This window comes from Carassius auratus, unplaced genomic scaffold (genome assembly GCF_003368295.1).
Source record: "Carassius auratus strain Wakin unplaced genomic scaffold, ASM336829v1 scaf_tig00016351, whole genome shotgun sequence".
Taxonomy (NCBI): Eukaryota; Metazoa; Chordata; class Actinopteri; order Cypriniformes; family Cyprinidae; genus Carassius; species Carassius auratus.
Genome location: NW_020524667.1, coordinates 498885 through 515779, shown reverse-complemented (window position 1 = coordinate 515779; position 16895 = coordinate 498885). Strand labels below are relative to the sequence as shown.

Here is a 16895-nt window from a genome sequence, read left to right as displayed (position 1 = left end):
CTTTAAATAAAAGCATCTAATCACATTTTTAGTGTATATAACAAACTTGCATATCTTTTAATATATGTGTGTGCGTATGTATGTTTATAAGGGTTAAGGCAATGTACCTTTTTAATTTATAAAGTAAGCGAGGTTTTTTTCCCCACTCAGGCAGTGAATCGGGTTGACAGGGGCGTGGGGTCCTGCGGCTCGTGAACTGCTGTAGTCATTAGGCAGACGCGAGACATCAAAATTACACTCGCTCAACATTCACAACAATAACAGGTACAAATATGATTTATGCGTTTATATTAGAACATACATTATGTTTATATGATGAATTCGGATGAATATCTTAAACAGTGTTATTAGACACGCAGTAGAATGATCGGTCTGCTCGTTCCTGTGTGTTAAAGTATTGTTTCCGTGATTAATATCATGATCGGTGTTGTTTATAATGATGTCAATATCGCAAGTTGCTGCTTAAATGTTTATAACGCTTTTATGTATTTGTCCTTGTTCGGTCTACTGACAGAAGTAGGTGAAGGGTCACACACACACACACACACACACACACACACAAACAAGATCAGTGAGTGTCTTATCATTACTGTCACATATTTAACATATTAATGTCACTATGGATAGCATTTGATAACTTTAGCAACACTTTTAAAATGTTTGAATGTCACTTATATCAAATAAAGATTGAGGGTTATAAATGATACAATTTGCGACATTATAAATGATACAATTTGTGAAGAGGAAGACAATCATTATTGTGTGACTGTTTGTTTGTGGTATGTGGAGTATGTTGATAGTTAATGTGATGAAATAGTCCTGTGTTTCCTATGCTAGGACACCTCCATACATCAACTAAAAATCACCAAAACACCAGCTGATTCAGAGACTTTGAGCAGCATTTATGTGCAGATAGCACATAGTTTTGATACAATATCGTTTTGATACACATTATACTATTATAAACATTTTTAAATGGTTATTCGGATTTGGAAGATGATTCAGTGATGTGTAATTGTTTAAGTGTTCTTAGTTTGTTTAATCTCAGACAGACTACCCTGGTTAAATAAAGGTTAAATAAAAAAAAATATTTTGTGGCAAATATTTAATAGTTTTGAAGGCCATGTACATGATATTAAATAGATATTAAAATGTGTTTTATTATACAACTTTTTCATTACACTGTGTGATAACAGTTCGTTCAGTATAATAATAAAACATCCATTTGTTATGCTTAACACATTTCTGCCAAGTTTTTTCATTCATCTTTATTGACTTTTTTTTTTAATGAGAACAGAAAAAAAATTAATTCCTTTAGCTGTTACAATTATTAAATAGCAGCATGTCAAAAAACAAATGAATGGACCTATTTAATTTAGTTTCGTACACATGTGTGTGTGTGTGTGTAAAGAGAGAGAGAGAGAGAGAGCATACTTGACTAATAAAGCGCCTGCTGAAATGATTGATAGTTTTGAATAATCATTCACACTTTTGGATTAACTTCTAGATAATCAAAGATGACGTCTATGTTGTTAACTTCACTGAGGAGCAGCCCTTTGACATCTTTGCAGGCTGCTCAGTTTGGTAAGGCGTCCTGCGTTTCAGCAGAGCTAAATAACACTTCACGTTTAGAGCTGTATGAGTAACTTCGTTCTCTTTCTCTCCAGCTGCTCGTTCTCTCAGCACATCTGTTCATCTGCGAGCTCAAGGTAACATTCCAGGTGTAATGCTTTCCAGTAATCACACCAGTTATTATTTATTTTGATATAAGGTCCTCATGCTAAATAAAAGAAATACACAATTTAATGTTGATTTAGAGTAAAAAAAGAAAAAATCACATTTCATTTACGCAATACAGCTCTAAATATTTTTGTTTATGTTTTTCTTTCTGTCGTGTTTTCTAATCACACAGCAAAGAGCAAAAAGACTCTGGCCAAACCAGGAGTGAAGAACATTGTTCTAGTTGATGGCGTCCGAACTCCTTTCCTCCTGTCTGGCACCATGTAAGTGAGAATATGTTTTGGTTCAGATGAGCATGAATTTACTTTTACATTTATGAATGTAAATACCGGAATCGAACCCACAAACTTTTGTGCTGCTAACGCAATGCTCTACCACTCAGCCACAGGAACACTTTACAGAGATGAAGTCAGAAATGTGGCTTAACTTGCACACGTTACTTATGTGAAAATTGTTTAAATAAAACAACAGTTTGTAAGTTGCATAAAGGAATAGAATTAAAGGAATAGTTCGCCCAAAAATGAAAATATTCTGAAAATTTACTCTCAGGGCATCTAAGATGTAGACGAGTTTGTTTCTTCATCAGATTTACCTTGCAAAAACTGATGAAATCATTCTTTGTGTCTGCTCTCTCTTGTCAGATACGCTGATTTGATGCCTCATGATCTGGCGAGAGCTGCATTACAGTATGCCACCACACTCACACACGTGCTTATAAAGATTCACTCATCACTATAAGGTTTAGGACTAACTGTCTGTCTTTGTGTGTGTGTTTTTTCAGAGGTCTGCTGAACAGAACTGGTCTCCCTAAAGATGCTGTTGATTATATTGTCTATGGAACTGTTATTCAGGAAGTGAAGACCAGTAATGTGGCCAGAGAGGTCAGTCTGTCCTCTGTCTAGAATTTGGATGTTGAAGCTGTTTTTAGTTACTGGCAGGTGAGTTTGATTGAGGTTGGAGCTAAACTCTGCAGGAAAGCGGACTTCGAGGGCCAGAGTTGAGAAGCCCTGGGAGATTTCATTTGTCCACAGAGCATCACTGCAGTTACAGTGTTTCTTTGTGAATTGGGTACAGTTCAGACAAAAAGCAAACTCATTCAGAACATGAATTAAACAGTTTAATTAAAAGGATTAAATCGTAAATATTTAAAAAGCAAATTTACTATTTCTGTGATTTTTTTTTTTCTGTCCTAATGATGTTTTAGCGGCCATAAAAAATATTTTGCTTTATATGTGTGTGTGTATGTGAGTTCATTAAACCCATGACCATATTTATTTACATAAATTATGTGCATTGTTTTGTATAGGATATATATTTATTATATATTTTTATAAATAGAGATATTTTACTTTTCTTGTGCAATTTTATGTATGTGACAAACTATTATACTACAAGCTATTATAATTTTTATAAATATTTCTAATTGGTTCAAATTTTTATATTATCCAGTTTTCATTTTAATTTTAGTTAAAAAATATATATATATTTTTTTTGTAGTTTAAATTTTAGATTAGTGCATACAATTAAATTAGATGACAATAAGAAATAAATAAAAAGAATTATATATATATAAGTTAACTGATCAAATTATTTTATTTTAAGTTATTATTATTATTATTATTATTATTATTAAATTTTTTAATTGTATTAGTTTAGTTAACTATGTTAACTCTGATAACTAACCAGAAAACAATTTCTTACAAACTTTGGTTTCTGATTATAAATTTAGTTTGGGTGTTCATTTATAAATAATTATTTGTAATGTTTTCTTGTAGGCGGCTCTTGGTGCTGGATTCTCAGATAAGACTCCTGCTCACACTGTGACTATGGCGTGTATTTCCTCCAACCAAGCGATGACCACAGGTACTGACACAACTTTTGGTGATGGTAGATGTAATTGAATTAAAACTGAACCTGAAGGCAGTTTATAGAAGACTGTTAAATGGACTGAACTATTGATTGTTAATTTGTTTTCTAGCTGTCGGTTTGATCGCTGCCGGTCAGTGTGATGCTGTCGTTGCTGGTGGAGTCGAGTTTATGTCTGATGTTCCCATTCGTCACAGCCGCAGGATGAGGAAGACGATGCTGTCACTTAACAAAGCAAAAACCCTCGGGGCTCGACTCTCTCTGCTGGGCTCCATCCGCCTCGCTCACCTGGCACCTGAGGTACTTTCGTTACCCATAATACACCTCATATATCACCCCAGTTTGAATGTCTAGGTACCAAATCACATAATACAAATAGGGTATTTGTCACTCCAAATCTTTGTGCAAAGGGACCCACGTCATATTTATGCAGATGGTAAAACCTGTCAAGTTTATTTTGATGCAATCGACCCGGATTCAAATCTGCCTAATGGTGAACTTTTTTTCTCCCTTTTCAAATTACCTCAGAAATGCATTTATTTTAATGAAAATTAAGCAAATAATCAAAAGTTACAAATAAAGTATCAGGTAGGGTTAGGTTAGGTGTGGACGGGCTTATTGTCCCAATAAGGTTGCATCCATTTAATAATATTTTGAATAAAATTTTACATTTACACTGAGTAAGTTATTATTGCATACTGTTTTATAATGTACTACAATACTGAGGGGCAGATATTGCCACTATTTGCAATGAGTAGTACAAATAGCAGAAAATCCTGCTATTTTAAAATAGTGTAAACAATATAACTATTTGCACTTAGTGTAAATATCATCCATCACAATTTGGACTTAATGTAAATAGCATCTATCGCTATTTAAACTTATGTAATGAATATAGCTGCTGCCTTTATATATATATATATATATATATATATATATATATATATATATATATATATAAAATATTATTATTATTACTTTTTTTTTTTGTCCTAGCGATTTGCAGTGCTAGATTTTGGTGCTGTTTTTCAGTGTCAGGACAGACCAGGTTCAATGTTAGCTCCTAGACCAAGATATTGCTAATTAAAATGCTCTGTGGCTGAATATACAAACAAAATCAGAGTTTTCCTACATTTTTATTTTTTATTATCCTGACGACACGCAATTGAATTGATGTTTATATCTGTAATTAAACTTAAAGAATCAATAGAATTGTAGTAATTTAGACGTATTATAATACATCATATCATTGCATATTATATTGTCTGTTTATTAGTTATTATAAAGCATTTATTCTTCCTGGCCACTACTTTTACTTCCCTAACATGTAAACTTAACACTTACCTTACTTAATTAATAAGCATCATATTATAATTTTTTTGAGACAAAAGTCGTAGTTAATGGATTGTTAATAGGTAGATTAGGACCTTTAAATATAGTTTGACTAAATGCATACATAAGATTGTCCCCTCTATATTAGCTGCTGCCCCCCAGTTGAAAAAAATCTTCGAATCGCCTCAGGACACATTACTGATTTTTTGTAATTCTCAACCCATTCTTAGTGATGCCATCAAGACAAATGTCTGATCAGATATTATACCCTTTTCAAAAAATCTGATTTATAAAATGCCATATATCACTAGAACAGCTATATCTCAGTGTTTTCGTCTGTCTGAATACAGTCTGTATGGTATTGTTGGGTTCACTTCATTTAAAGCTCTTACATGTCTCTCTCTTCACGTGTGTTTAGCTGCCGGCTGTGGCCGAGTTCTCCACAGCCGAGACAATGGGTCACTCGGCGGACCGTCTGGCGGCTGCATTCGGTGTGTCACGTTTAGAGCAGGATGAATTTGCTCTGCGATCTCACACCCTCGCAAAGAAAGCTCAAGACAGCGGGCTGCTCAGTGATGTCATCAGCTTTAAAGTGCCAGGTGAGCAATTAACACAACTATACTTGCCACAACATTTCAGCCAGTTCTGACCATTTTTTTCTTTATCTTTATTTTTATATCATTTTGGACTTTTTATCTCAAATCTGTAATTAGTTTTTCTTGAAATTCATTTATTTTATTTTTCATAATTGTGATTTTTTTTTTATATATAACATAAATAGTTTAAAGTTTATATTTATTTATATTCCGACTTTTCTGACTGAGAAATGCAGGTTTGAGGGAAAAGGGAAGAATAAACTCAGAATTGTGAATTTTTTTTCTGCCCCGGAAAGAGGAAAAAAACTATATATATATATGTGTGTGTGTGTGTGTGTGTGTGTAATTGTGACTTATATTACCATTCAGATTTTTTTTCAGAAAAAAGGTAGAATTTTCTTCTCGCAGTTTTGAGTTTACAATGCATAATTCTGTTTTCATAAAATATTAAATTACTGGGACCTTTCTTATCAGAATGGTAAGTTTATGTTTGAGTTTGTATCTTGCAATTCTGACTTTTCTGACTGAAAAAAACTGGCAAAATTGTGAGATATAAACTTGAAATGGTGAGCGGGGAAAATAATTGTGAGCTGTAAAATGACCTTTTTTGCTTTTTATCCCGTGGTGGAAACAAGTTTCCATACTTGTTAGTTATTTTTATTAATTCTGCTTGCAGGAAATTTATGAAAGTACTGTAAGCAAATTAATTGAACAGAAAACAGATTTTTATTAACACTTCTGATGATGCTTTCACACCTAAGTCTGTTTGGACCAAACAACAGTATCAGAAGCAGCAAAGTTCAGAAGCAGTTCAGATGGTTGTTTAAATGTTGTGATGATGTGTTTGTCACAGGGAAGGATATTGTGTCTAAAGACAATGGGATCCGTCCTTCCACCATGGAACAGATGGCCAAACTGAAACCTGCCTTCATCAAGCCTCACGGCACAGTGACGGCCGCAAACTCCTCCTTCCTGGTCAGTTCATCTCAGTTTCTGGTTTAATCTAACTTGCTTTTACCAGCCCTTTAATCAAAGGGATATCTGTCAGATTTATCATGAGCTCTTTCCCTTTGTGTGTGTGTGTGTGTTGTTCACTCAGACTGACGGAGCGTCTGCAGTTTTGATCATGTCAGAGGAGAAAGCTCTTGCTATGGGTTACAAGCCTAAAGCGTATCTCAGGTACAAAACAAAAATAATGCCTCACATTAAAAAAACTACCAGAAGGCGCATCTCACTGACAACATCATCTGTGTTTTCCTGAACAATTTAGCTGATCCGTCAAAATTTACCCATGAATCAAGTGTATTTAATGAGTTTAAACTGCAAAAAATCTGAAAACCAAATATTTGTTCAGAAACGTGTGTAAGTTTTAGTGTTTATTCTTTCAAGGGAAATCAACTTGTTGAAACTGTTATAGGATAAAGTGTTTTAACATTGAATAATAAAGGTGCAATTTACTTTTAGGTAAATGCAATTGTTGAATATTTTGAAATGATGGTGAAGTCTTTCCATTTTGCTCAGTTTCCTGCGGCTGTAGGTGTCATGTGTTTATAGTGTCTCATTACAGCAGACAGACATCATTTCTTCAGCACACAGCGCCTCATGCTGCTGATGCTGATGTTGATATTACGTCTGTGTGTTTTTACCTTCAGAGATTTTGTGTACGTGTCTCAAGACCCAAAAGACCAGCTGCTTCTCGGGTGAGTTCCTGCCTCTTTTCTTCTTTTCTTTCCTCTCCTCTCTCTTTCTCTTGAAGGCCTGTGAGGTTTTGTTATTGCTGTGGTTTGGTTGTGTTGTGGCGTGTGAGTTTCTGAATGACATACATAGAGGCTGCAACAAAATGACTCTTTGTTTTAGATTTCGGTTTGAAACATGTTCTGTTCTCTTTTTTATATGCTACATCTTCCTTATCTCCTTTGATATAAAGATAGAGATTCTTAATAGAGATGGGCTAATAATCAGTTAAATGAGTATATTGCACCAATAATGACAATGTTATACTTTTAATTCTACTCTGGTTCTTAAACACCATGTTAAAAGATGGAGTGATTTATTCGGTGAATTGCTTGCATACATTAATCAGCTTTTTACACACTGCTGTTTAAAAGTTTGAGGTTGGTAAAATTTCACTGTAAAAATAAAAAATTATTGCAACTTAAAATCTCTTTTTTTAATGGAATATATAGTAAAATGTCATTTATTCCTGTGATGCGCAGCTGAATTTTCAGCATCAATACTCCAGTCTTCAGTGTCACGTGATGCTTCAGAAATCATTTCTACCGACAGTAGAAAGTGTCGGTCTCTCTCATGTCACACACACTCATGTGTTGGTTTGTTTTCTCTCACAGGCCGACCTACGCCACACCAAAGGTCCTGGAGAAGAGCGGTCTGACCATGAACGACATCGATGTGTTTGAGTTCCATGAGGCTTTTGCTGTAAGCATCCCCTTCCAGATTTCTACTGATACTGTGTTAGAAATCCAATGCAAGAACACTTACTACATTTAGTAGTGATTGTGTGTGCAAAGACTTTAGTTGTCTGCTTTATTTATTTTTTTACAGGGTCAGATCATGGCAAACCTGAAGGCAATGGAATCTGACTGGTTCGCCCAAACATATATGGGCAGAAAAACTAAGGTAGGTGCATGTTTACACTAGAGGGGGTGAAACCCAGGAGGGCTTTATTCATGATTCTCTATAGTGCCCTTGAGCAAGATGCTAAACCTCAGGATACTCCAAGGGGATTTGAGCGAGAATAAATGTACTGGATGTAAGAAATCGTCAACTAAACAAAGCATAATTACAAAAACTAGGTTTATTTTTTTTTAAGAAAATATGAGTTGCATTTGCCATGCAAAGCTCACCGTTTATAATGCATTGATTTATTGTTGCTGAAGTTGACTCAAAAAAAAAAAAAAAAAAAACTTATTTGCTGAATGAAATCCAACACTTGTTTCTAATTTTGGAGTTCTAATTTTCAAAAACATAGGGTCTGTTTTGCTGGAACATGTAACACTTTTGCATAAAATATGATGCATTTCATAGCATCTTTGCCTTCGACAATCATTTGTAAAGTGAAGACGTCTTGTATTAATAATCACCAGAAAAACTGCCACAAACACATGATTCCTGTCTTCCTCCGAATCTGTATGAATGATTCTAAAGACATTATTTTGTGCTTATCCTGATTTTTAAGGTTATAATTATGGGCAGGGACTGAAGAGAATGCTGTGGGTGTTTTACTACATCAAAACAGCAACAGAAAATTGCATATTTTGTGAACAAATTTTTATTTATTTATAAACGTGTTTGTGAAGTTACTTGACATTAAATTGAGTATTTTAATATATTTTCCTCTTCTTTGCAGATTGTAAGTTACATTAAACATTTTGAATACTTTTAAATTGAAAAGTGTTTATTTGGCTTTTGAATTTAATCTAATTATTTTGAAAAGCATTTGTTGCTCTTGTTATTTTGATGAGTTTACTAAACTCTGCTTTATAAAATTTGGTAATATTTTTGGAAATTAGCAGAATAAAAAAAAAAACCAAGATGTAAAGCTTTTAAATAATGGGTTGAAAATCTTCTCTCTTTTGATGAGCCACAGTAATGTTGATGCTATCGATGTTAATGAATGCTCATTGTTTCTGTTTTCTCAGGTTGGTGCTCCTCCGATGGAGAAGTTTAACTCATGGGGAGGTTCTCTGTCTCTTGGACATCCGTTTGCGGCCACCGGCTGTAGACTGGCGACCACCGTCGCCCACAGACTGCAGAAGGAGGGTGGTCAGTACGGCTTGGTGGCTGCATGTGCCGCTGGAGGACAGGTGTGTGACACTATGTAACCAACAAAGCATTTGCACACTTGGAAATATCCTCATAACACTCTCTTGTATGTGTGTTGCAGGGTCATGCTATGGTGATCGAAGCTTATCCCCAGTAACCATCAAACTTCCACAGACTGTAACACATGGACTCTGTAAATAACGTGCCGTATTGCCTTGATATGTTCATGATCTATTCATTATCTGGAGGTTCTTGATTTGAAATGAGGCTTGAGACATGGATGTAAACGTTGACGTAGCTTTACTTGAAAAAGTGATAAGTAGATAAGTTAAATATATTTTGTCTTCTAAATATAGCAGTTAAAACAGGCCAGTTATATTCTTCCACATTACAGAAGGGTATAATTCACATTTGATTCTGAAATCTATAGTTCTAGATCTTTTCTTCCTAATTCTAAGCATTCTATAATCTCCAGATAATGCTTCATTTTATCTATGAAGTTTAACGACTGTATCTGCTCTCACTGGTTTTTTTGTTGTACAGCAGTATTAGCTGTTGTTTAGTTTTTAAGGATAGGATTGTAAGATTGATTGATTCTGTATCAACCATAAAGACAAAGGTAATGCACTTACACATACATGAGCCTCAGATTCAAGCAGGAGAACCTCTGGAGAACTCTGTGATCCATTTCTCAGTTTTCTAGTGGTTTGTACAAATAAACATTATTTGAAATCGCCAGTTATGCTAACATTTTTCTAAAGTTTATGAAATGCATTTTGTCATATGTGACCCTGGACCACCAAACCAGTTTAAGTCTCTGGGGTATATTTTTAGCTTAGAGCCAAAAAAAAAAAAAACATTGTAAGGGTCAAAATTAATTAGGATATTAAGTAAAGATCATGTACCATGAAAATATTTTGTAAATTTCCTACTGTAAATATATTAAAACGTAATTTTTGATTAAGTAATATTATGCACCCTCTGATTCCAGATTTATAAATAGTTGTATCTCTGCCAAATTTTGTCAGATCCTTATAAACCATAAATCAATGGAAAGCTTATTTATTCAGCTTTCAGGCTGACACATAAGACTTATTGTTTTTCTTTCGTTTCTTGGAAATAATTAATGTTCAGTTTATTAAAAAAGAAAATCTTTTTTTTCCTTCACATTTTTCGGGACAAACTTTGGTACACACCCTTTACCCTAAATTCTTTTTTAGTACTTTTTTATTTTTATTATACCCTTGTAATATAGCTATTTACATATATGAACTTACTATAGTGCTAAACATCACTGTATTTTAGTTCTCTTTTTGAGGCACTTTTTCTATATGAATATAAAATAATACATAGTATTTTTTTTTATTAGTAATGTTATTGTAATGAAACAAGAGATAATAACGTGGCCCTCAATCTTAAGCATTATAAAAGGATTGCCTCATATTAGCGCAGCATTACGTCACGTGCAGCGCAAGTTTTACGCACATTCATAAGCGGAGCGCTGTTTACGGAGTGTAATAATTGTATTCATAAGCACCAGAGGATGATCCTGCTCCGCCGCGAATCCCAATAGGAGCGTTTCAACTCCTCAGAAGATGAGCTACAAATAATCCCGACGCAAGTTGTTTCCCTCAAATTGCTCGTTTGCCATCATCTCACATTCCGTAAAACGTCGGCATCATTAAATTATTTTTAAACGAATTAATTCCAATATTATTCCAAACAAGCGTCACGCCTCAAGCCTACTTCTATATTTGCGTATTAATGTCGTTATTTGTGCAGAAAAGTTTTTTGGAGCGCTTCAGAGAGGTGGAGAGAGAGAGAAAAAAAAAGGTTTTTATCCAAATGCAAAAAACTGAGTAAAATGTAAATAGCGGTTGCGTGTCGGTTTTTTTGTTTTAACTTTCAAACGTCGTGAACCCGCGAGACGGGCGCCGCAGCGCACGCTTTGATCAGAAGCGCGCCTTTTATGCCGTTTGACTGGAGAATGCGCGCGGTGCTGTCGGTACAAATCTACCTCACGCTCCTCACCCCGTCAAACGGAGAGATGGAGGAGAAAGAGAGAGAGAGAGAGAGAGAGAAAGTCAGGTGGAGGGAGACACTTTAATCTCGTCCCTCTGCTCGCGCTCGCACCTGCAGACGAGCGCGTGCGGCCCCCGCGCGCCTCCCCGAGTTTAACGCGCACGGTTACCGGATGCAGCTGTGAGGCCATAATAACAAACACCGGCTGTGAAGAAAACATTATAACATTTAAAAAGCCTCCCGCTCAGGCTCTTGGGAACCGAAGGTAATTGTTTATATAGGATAAATCTGTATTCTGAACCTGGTTTGGGGGGGAATTTCCGTTAGTAAACTGGCAGAGAATATAAAGAAAATTGTTAAGCTCAGATGTTGATTCTGTAGTTTTACGAATCACTTTCTCAATATTTTGTTTGCATTTGTTTTTTGGAGGGCTTAAACAAAAAGTACCATTGTTTTATATCAAGTGACTTGGAGTCGAATGCGATGTAAACAAACACCAAGATACATGACAGTATAAAACAGTAATTTTACAGACTATATATGTATATACACTGTAGCTAGGCTGTAAATGTGTGTGTGTCATATACATACATACATACATACATACATACATGCATATATATATATATATATATATATATATATATATATATATATATATATGTATATATATATATATATATATATCACACACACACATTTACAGCCTAGCTACAGTGTGTCAATTTTATATATCTTTATATATCTATTTTATAAGTCTTTAATGAGTGGGTCAAGATCAGTTAGTGTGAACTCAGATCTAATCAGTTTTTTATTAAACATAAATGAGGATAGGAATCCAAGATCAGCACTTTCACACTCATCTCGCTCACTTGGTTTATTTGTATCTTCCCATAATATTAGTAAAAGATCAGCTCCTTATTGACAACATATTTATTATAATTAGGCAATAATTATTATTTTTAGTTTTTTTACTAATTTGCTCATTTGTTTTAGAAACAACGTTTGGAGTTTGATTTTCTTTTCAAATCTGCACTGAAAATGTAACAAATTTCCACAGATTCAGTTTGACTGTTCAGTTTTCACCTATGAGCATCACTTACACTTATGCATTTATCAGACACATTTTTTCCAAAGCGACTTACAGTGCATTTAGGCTGTACATTTATTTATTTTTTACCCGTATGTGTGTTTCATGGGAATTGAACCCACAACCTTTTGCACTGCTAGTGCAATGCTCTTACACCGAGCCACAGGAACATCGCTAGGCTCAACCTGAATGCTGATTAACTTCCTAATTTCCTATTTACAGTCCTATTATAATATTAATATTGTTTATACCAGTTTTCAAAGTCTGTGATGTAATGCGTCTCGAGCAGATTTATTTGCAGTCAATGTGCATTTTATCCAGAAGTAGTCCTGTACGGTTTATATGTTTGACATACCGCAGTGTTTTGTGCATTGTTTCGTTTTGTCTCCTATCTTTCGCACGTTTGCCTTAAACACCCTAGAGAGGGAATAAACTATTTTTTTTCCCCGACTCTAATTTGTAAATAGCATCGATCGCAGCTGGCAGGAGATATGCCAGTGGATTCATACAGAGCGAAGGATTTATTTTGTTTTTAACAGGGTGCTGACACAATTCTCATTACCGGACAAAAATCATTAGCAGCTCCACAGCTACATTCAGACAAATCGAGTAACTGTTAATTTTTCCACTGAGGAACCATGTGTGAGAGAGAGAGAGAGAGAGAGAGAGTGAAAAGGGGGAGTTGGATCTGGTGTGAAAAAAAATATAATAAATTAAAATGGACGACATGAAGTGAGCGCCGAATGTCAAACACTGTCAACAAGATGGCTCTCTGTCACGGGGAGAATTTGAGACATTAACAGCTTCTGTCATTCTGCTGACAAAATGGTAGCAGAGATTTCCCAGGGTGCCGAGATGACTGCTGGCGTTTGTCAACAAGCCCCTGTCAGCGCGGAGAGAGAGAAAGAGCGAGCGGGAGAGAGAAGGCATACACAGTGTCACTGACAGCTACCACACCAACATCCCATGAGTCCTCGCCACCCAGAAAGAGTGCGAGGAGAGAAAGACAAGAACGGATGGAGGAGGAGAAGAGGGAGACATGGATAGATGGATGGATAGAAGGAGGGGTGCAGGTCTCTAGTGCGCCTTTCATATAAAATTGCAGGAGGAAAATGAGCTGTCACTCCAATTCCCAGGATGCTTTGCTGTTTAGCATAAGTGCACTGTGTGGGCTGCTGTCGGACAGACTGACTCAGAGAGATAATTAACTAAAGCTGCAGTTTCCCTCCTCTCCTCTCCTCTCCCTCCCTCCGCCAGACACCTTCTCCAGCGCTCATCTGCATTTTTGCCAGAGGCGAGCGGTTAGCACAGGAGCCGGGTGGAGAGAGGGTAAGAAGCCAATTAGTCAGGTGGATGGATGAATGATTGACAGCAGGGTGCTACCTGAGTCTCACTCTACATTAATGCCACTGTGCTCGGCTCGGCTCAGTCTCAAACACGCTGCCGTTCCTGTGCAAGCGCGGGCCCGCGATCGTCCTGCGCCGGCGCAGCTGCTTTGTGCACTTCCCGTCCTATCTGTCTTGCTCTCATTATTGAAACCCTTTGTGGCGAGTCCGAGTCTTCTCTTGCACCTATCCCTTTCTCCTCCACGCTTGACATGGCTACTTTAAGCATTTCCCCGAATCTGTTTGTAGGCATCGTTTAGGATGCCAAGGGCCGTATAACTATCACATGTGTGTATGGTTTGCACCTGTGATCTCATGACCGATTCAACACAATGAGATGTCTAATATAATAATAACTCTTATTCTTTAATAGGTCAGGTGTACACTTTTGGTCTGAATTCATGTCGAGATTGAATCCTGGTGCGAGTGTAAACTTTCACCTGAACCTCAGACGTCTGGTGAGATATGATAAGTCATATTGTGTCTATGGTTCTACCCGTCCTAGAGATCATTTCAGCCAAATTTGTGTCAGACGCACTTAGAAAAAAGGTACAAAATCGGTCACTAGACCAGTACCTTTAACATATAGGTACTAATACAGTATGTACACTTTAGGTAATACTGTATACCTTGAAGATACTAAAATACACCATGAAAAAAAAGGTACAAAAGTGTACCTTTTGAAAAGATACCACCCCAGTGACCTCTTTTGTACCTTTTGTGTAAGAACTGGCACAGGCCCTATGCCACGTCTTATTTTTTAAATAACTACATTTACATGCAACCAAATTCCAAAAATACCCTGCACTCGTGCACAGTAATGCATATGTTTCAATGCAATTTGACTGAATTTAAAATTTAAATGCATTATATTAAAGATGGTTGTCTACCTGAGGGTTGATTTGTAACCCATATCTGTGCAGATGTGCAGAAACAAGTAATAGGTTTTAATTTGAGCTTAATTAATTTATCAAAATTCATGTTTAATTTCCAATTAGTTAATGATATTGTGTTCAAAGAAAACTAAAAAAGGCCTATGTGGTATTATTAACTTTTGTCTCACTTTCGCAAAGTGTTATTGTGTTTATATTTCTATTTATCTTTCTCAAATGTCATTAAAATACACTGTAAATGCAAACATGGAAGTCAGTGCATGATGAAATGACTTTCTTGTGTTCAACAATTCGGATTTTAGGGTCTTTCTATTTACTGCTAAAAATGGTGTGTGTTCATGTACACTTCAGTTGCAATTAGCTCTGGAAATTAGAAATCATACAGCAGAATACTAGTTATAGTGTGAAATTGATTTAATCAATCATATGCGTAAATGCATTGACTTTGACATCCCTGGTTTTGATTGACAAATGTGTTACATAATGCACGCCATGTTTTTTTTAAACAAGACATTTCTAAACATCCCTTCTGAATGTGAAGCTTCACACCAAAATGAGGCAATTACTTCAAAAGAGTATTTTTGCTGAGCACAGTGAAGCGTGTCAGCAGAACTGACAGAGCGCAGGTCCGTGTGAGGTCTGGTTCAAAACAGAGAGACCCAGCGTTTAGTGTCTGTTTATAGACGTTAAGCTAGTGAACGGAGGGAGGAGTGCGGATACTACACCTTAAGGGCATTTTTCCCTCTGGCATTTTACTGGCTGTGGCGTCATACTGCTAGCAGCATCAAAACACCGGCAGCCTGTGTGAGCTGACAAGATGAAGGGAACGTTGAGAGGGCCGGCGTGTTTGGTGAGAGAGCATCACCAGCACAGGAGACACTCAAACTGCATTACTGTACTGGACTGCTGACAGACAGGCCATCGACTGACTTCAGAGCAATTTTAGTATTTTTATATGCAATTGTGAGTGCAATTTATTTTAGGTATGAGGGAGAGATGTCCCTTATAGAATAGGCCTGAGTAGAGTGTGTAGTTGTGACCTTTGACCCTAACAGACCATCTGATGTATGCTGCACACAAAAAAAGGGCAAGACCTTATACGCCAATAACTTTACCAGGGTTATTATAGTAAAAAAAGTCTAACTAAAACTATAGAAGAAAAAAAAAATTCCTTGAAATAGAATAAACATTGGAATAAAATAAAACATATTAAAATGTAATATAATTGTTTAATAAAAATTGTATTTAATAACATCTACTATAAATATCAAATATATGTAAATTAAATAAAAATATATAATATTATATTAATATATTTTATTATTATTTTTATATTTATAAAATTGTATATATATATATAAGTACTTTATTTTAGCCAGTTATCAAGGAAACATTTCATTTTTATTTACTTTAACTTCATGTACTTAAATAAGTAAAACTAAATTTATTATTTATTTTTTTAATTTATTAAAATATTTTAATAATTATTTATATATTAAAAATGCTAATAAAATTGACAACATATCACAAATTACTATAATATAAATAAAATTAAAAACTAACCTTAAGGATTAATTAAAAACTACATTAGTAAATCAGTAATACTAAAAAAAAAAAAAAAAAAACATTTGATTTTACATACTTTCTAGGAGTCAAATGCACAGCTTTTTATCAGTCCACCAGAAAACATCAAGTTTCCAGGCTGCTTCATTGTGTTTCCAATAGGAACTATTTTAGGGTTTTAACCAATTAATATTATATGCATTTACTTTATTTTGTTGTTTAAGAACATTTAAGTCGTGTATATGTCAATTTATCTCTTGCAGTAATCATTCCTCATCTTTGACTGTGCTGGAAACCAAAATGTGGCAAAACAAGCAGGAAGCGCTCCACATTTGCGCTGGAAGGTACAGTTTGGCCTGATTTTTCTCTATGCATTTTTCTTTCAGAATAAGTTTCCTAACTTTTTTAGAATAGGGAAATGAAGAAAACATACTGATAAATTTAGCTATTTTTGAAAAGACAAACAAAAAGTTATGTCTGTTTTTTTATAGCTCAAATAAGGCTAAAAAAGCAGCAACTGCCTTTTTATTCCTGCAGTAGGTTGAATAAAATATGCTAAAAGAAGACTGTGAATGCAAGCCGTTCACTGACAAGGTGATAAGAGACTGAATTGTCTTATTTATTA

General features: G+C 35.3%; 1 protein-coding gene across 1 annotated transcript; it reads left to right on the top strand.

The window, feature by feature from the left end:
- The first annotated feature begins 140 nt into the window (after window positions 1-140).
- On the top strand, window positions 141-10055 carry LOC113075079 (trifunctional enzyme subunit beta, mitochondrial-like). Its single transcript, XM_026247799.1, has 16 exons — window positions 141-264; window positions 1508-1584; window positions 1668-1709; window positions 1913-2003; window positions 2382-2426; window positions 2522-2621; window positions 3516-3603; window positions 3719-3906; window positions 5357-5537; window positions 6388-6509; window positions 6634-6713; window positions 7187-7234; window positions 7883-7970; window positions 8097-8171; window positions 9194-9358; window positions 9439-10055. Exons 2-16 carry the CDS (start codon window positions 1518-1520, stop codon window positions 9472-9474), a joined length of 1416 nt encoding a protein of 471 aa, XP_026103584.1. The 5' UTR covers window positions 141-264; window positions 1508-1517; the 3' UTR covers window positions 9475-10055.
- Window positions 10056-16895: the final 6840 nt, after the last annotated feature.

What these genes read in the sequence shown, in the direction of transcription:
- LOC113075079 (XM_026247799.1), top strand. Translation starts at nt 1,518, where the DNA reads ATGACGTCTATGTTGTTAACTTCACTGAGGAGCAGCCCTTTGACATCT. An exon ending in CCAGTAATGTGGCCAGAGAG is followed by an intron (nt 2,622 to 3,515) that starts GTCAGTCTGTCC and finishes GTTTTCTTGTAG; the next exon opens with GCGGCTCTTGGTGCTGGATT. An exon ending in CCGCAAACTCCTCCTTCCTG is followed by an intron (nt 6,510 to 6,633) that starts GTCAGTTCATCT and finishes TTGTTCACTCAG; the next exon opens with ACTGACGGAGCGTCTGCAGT.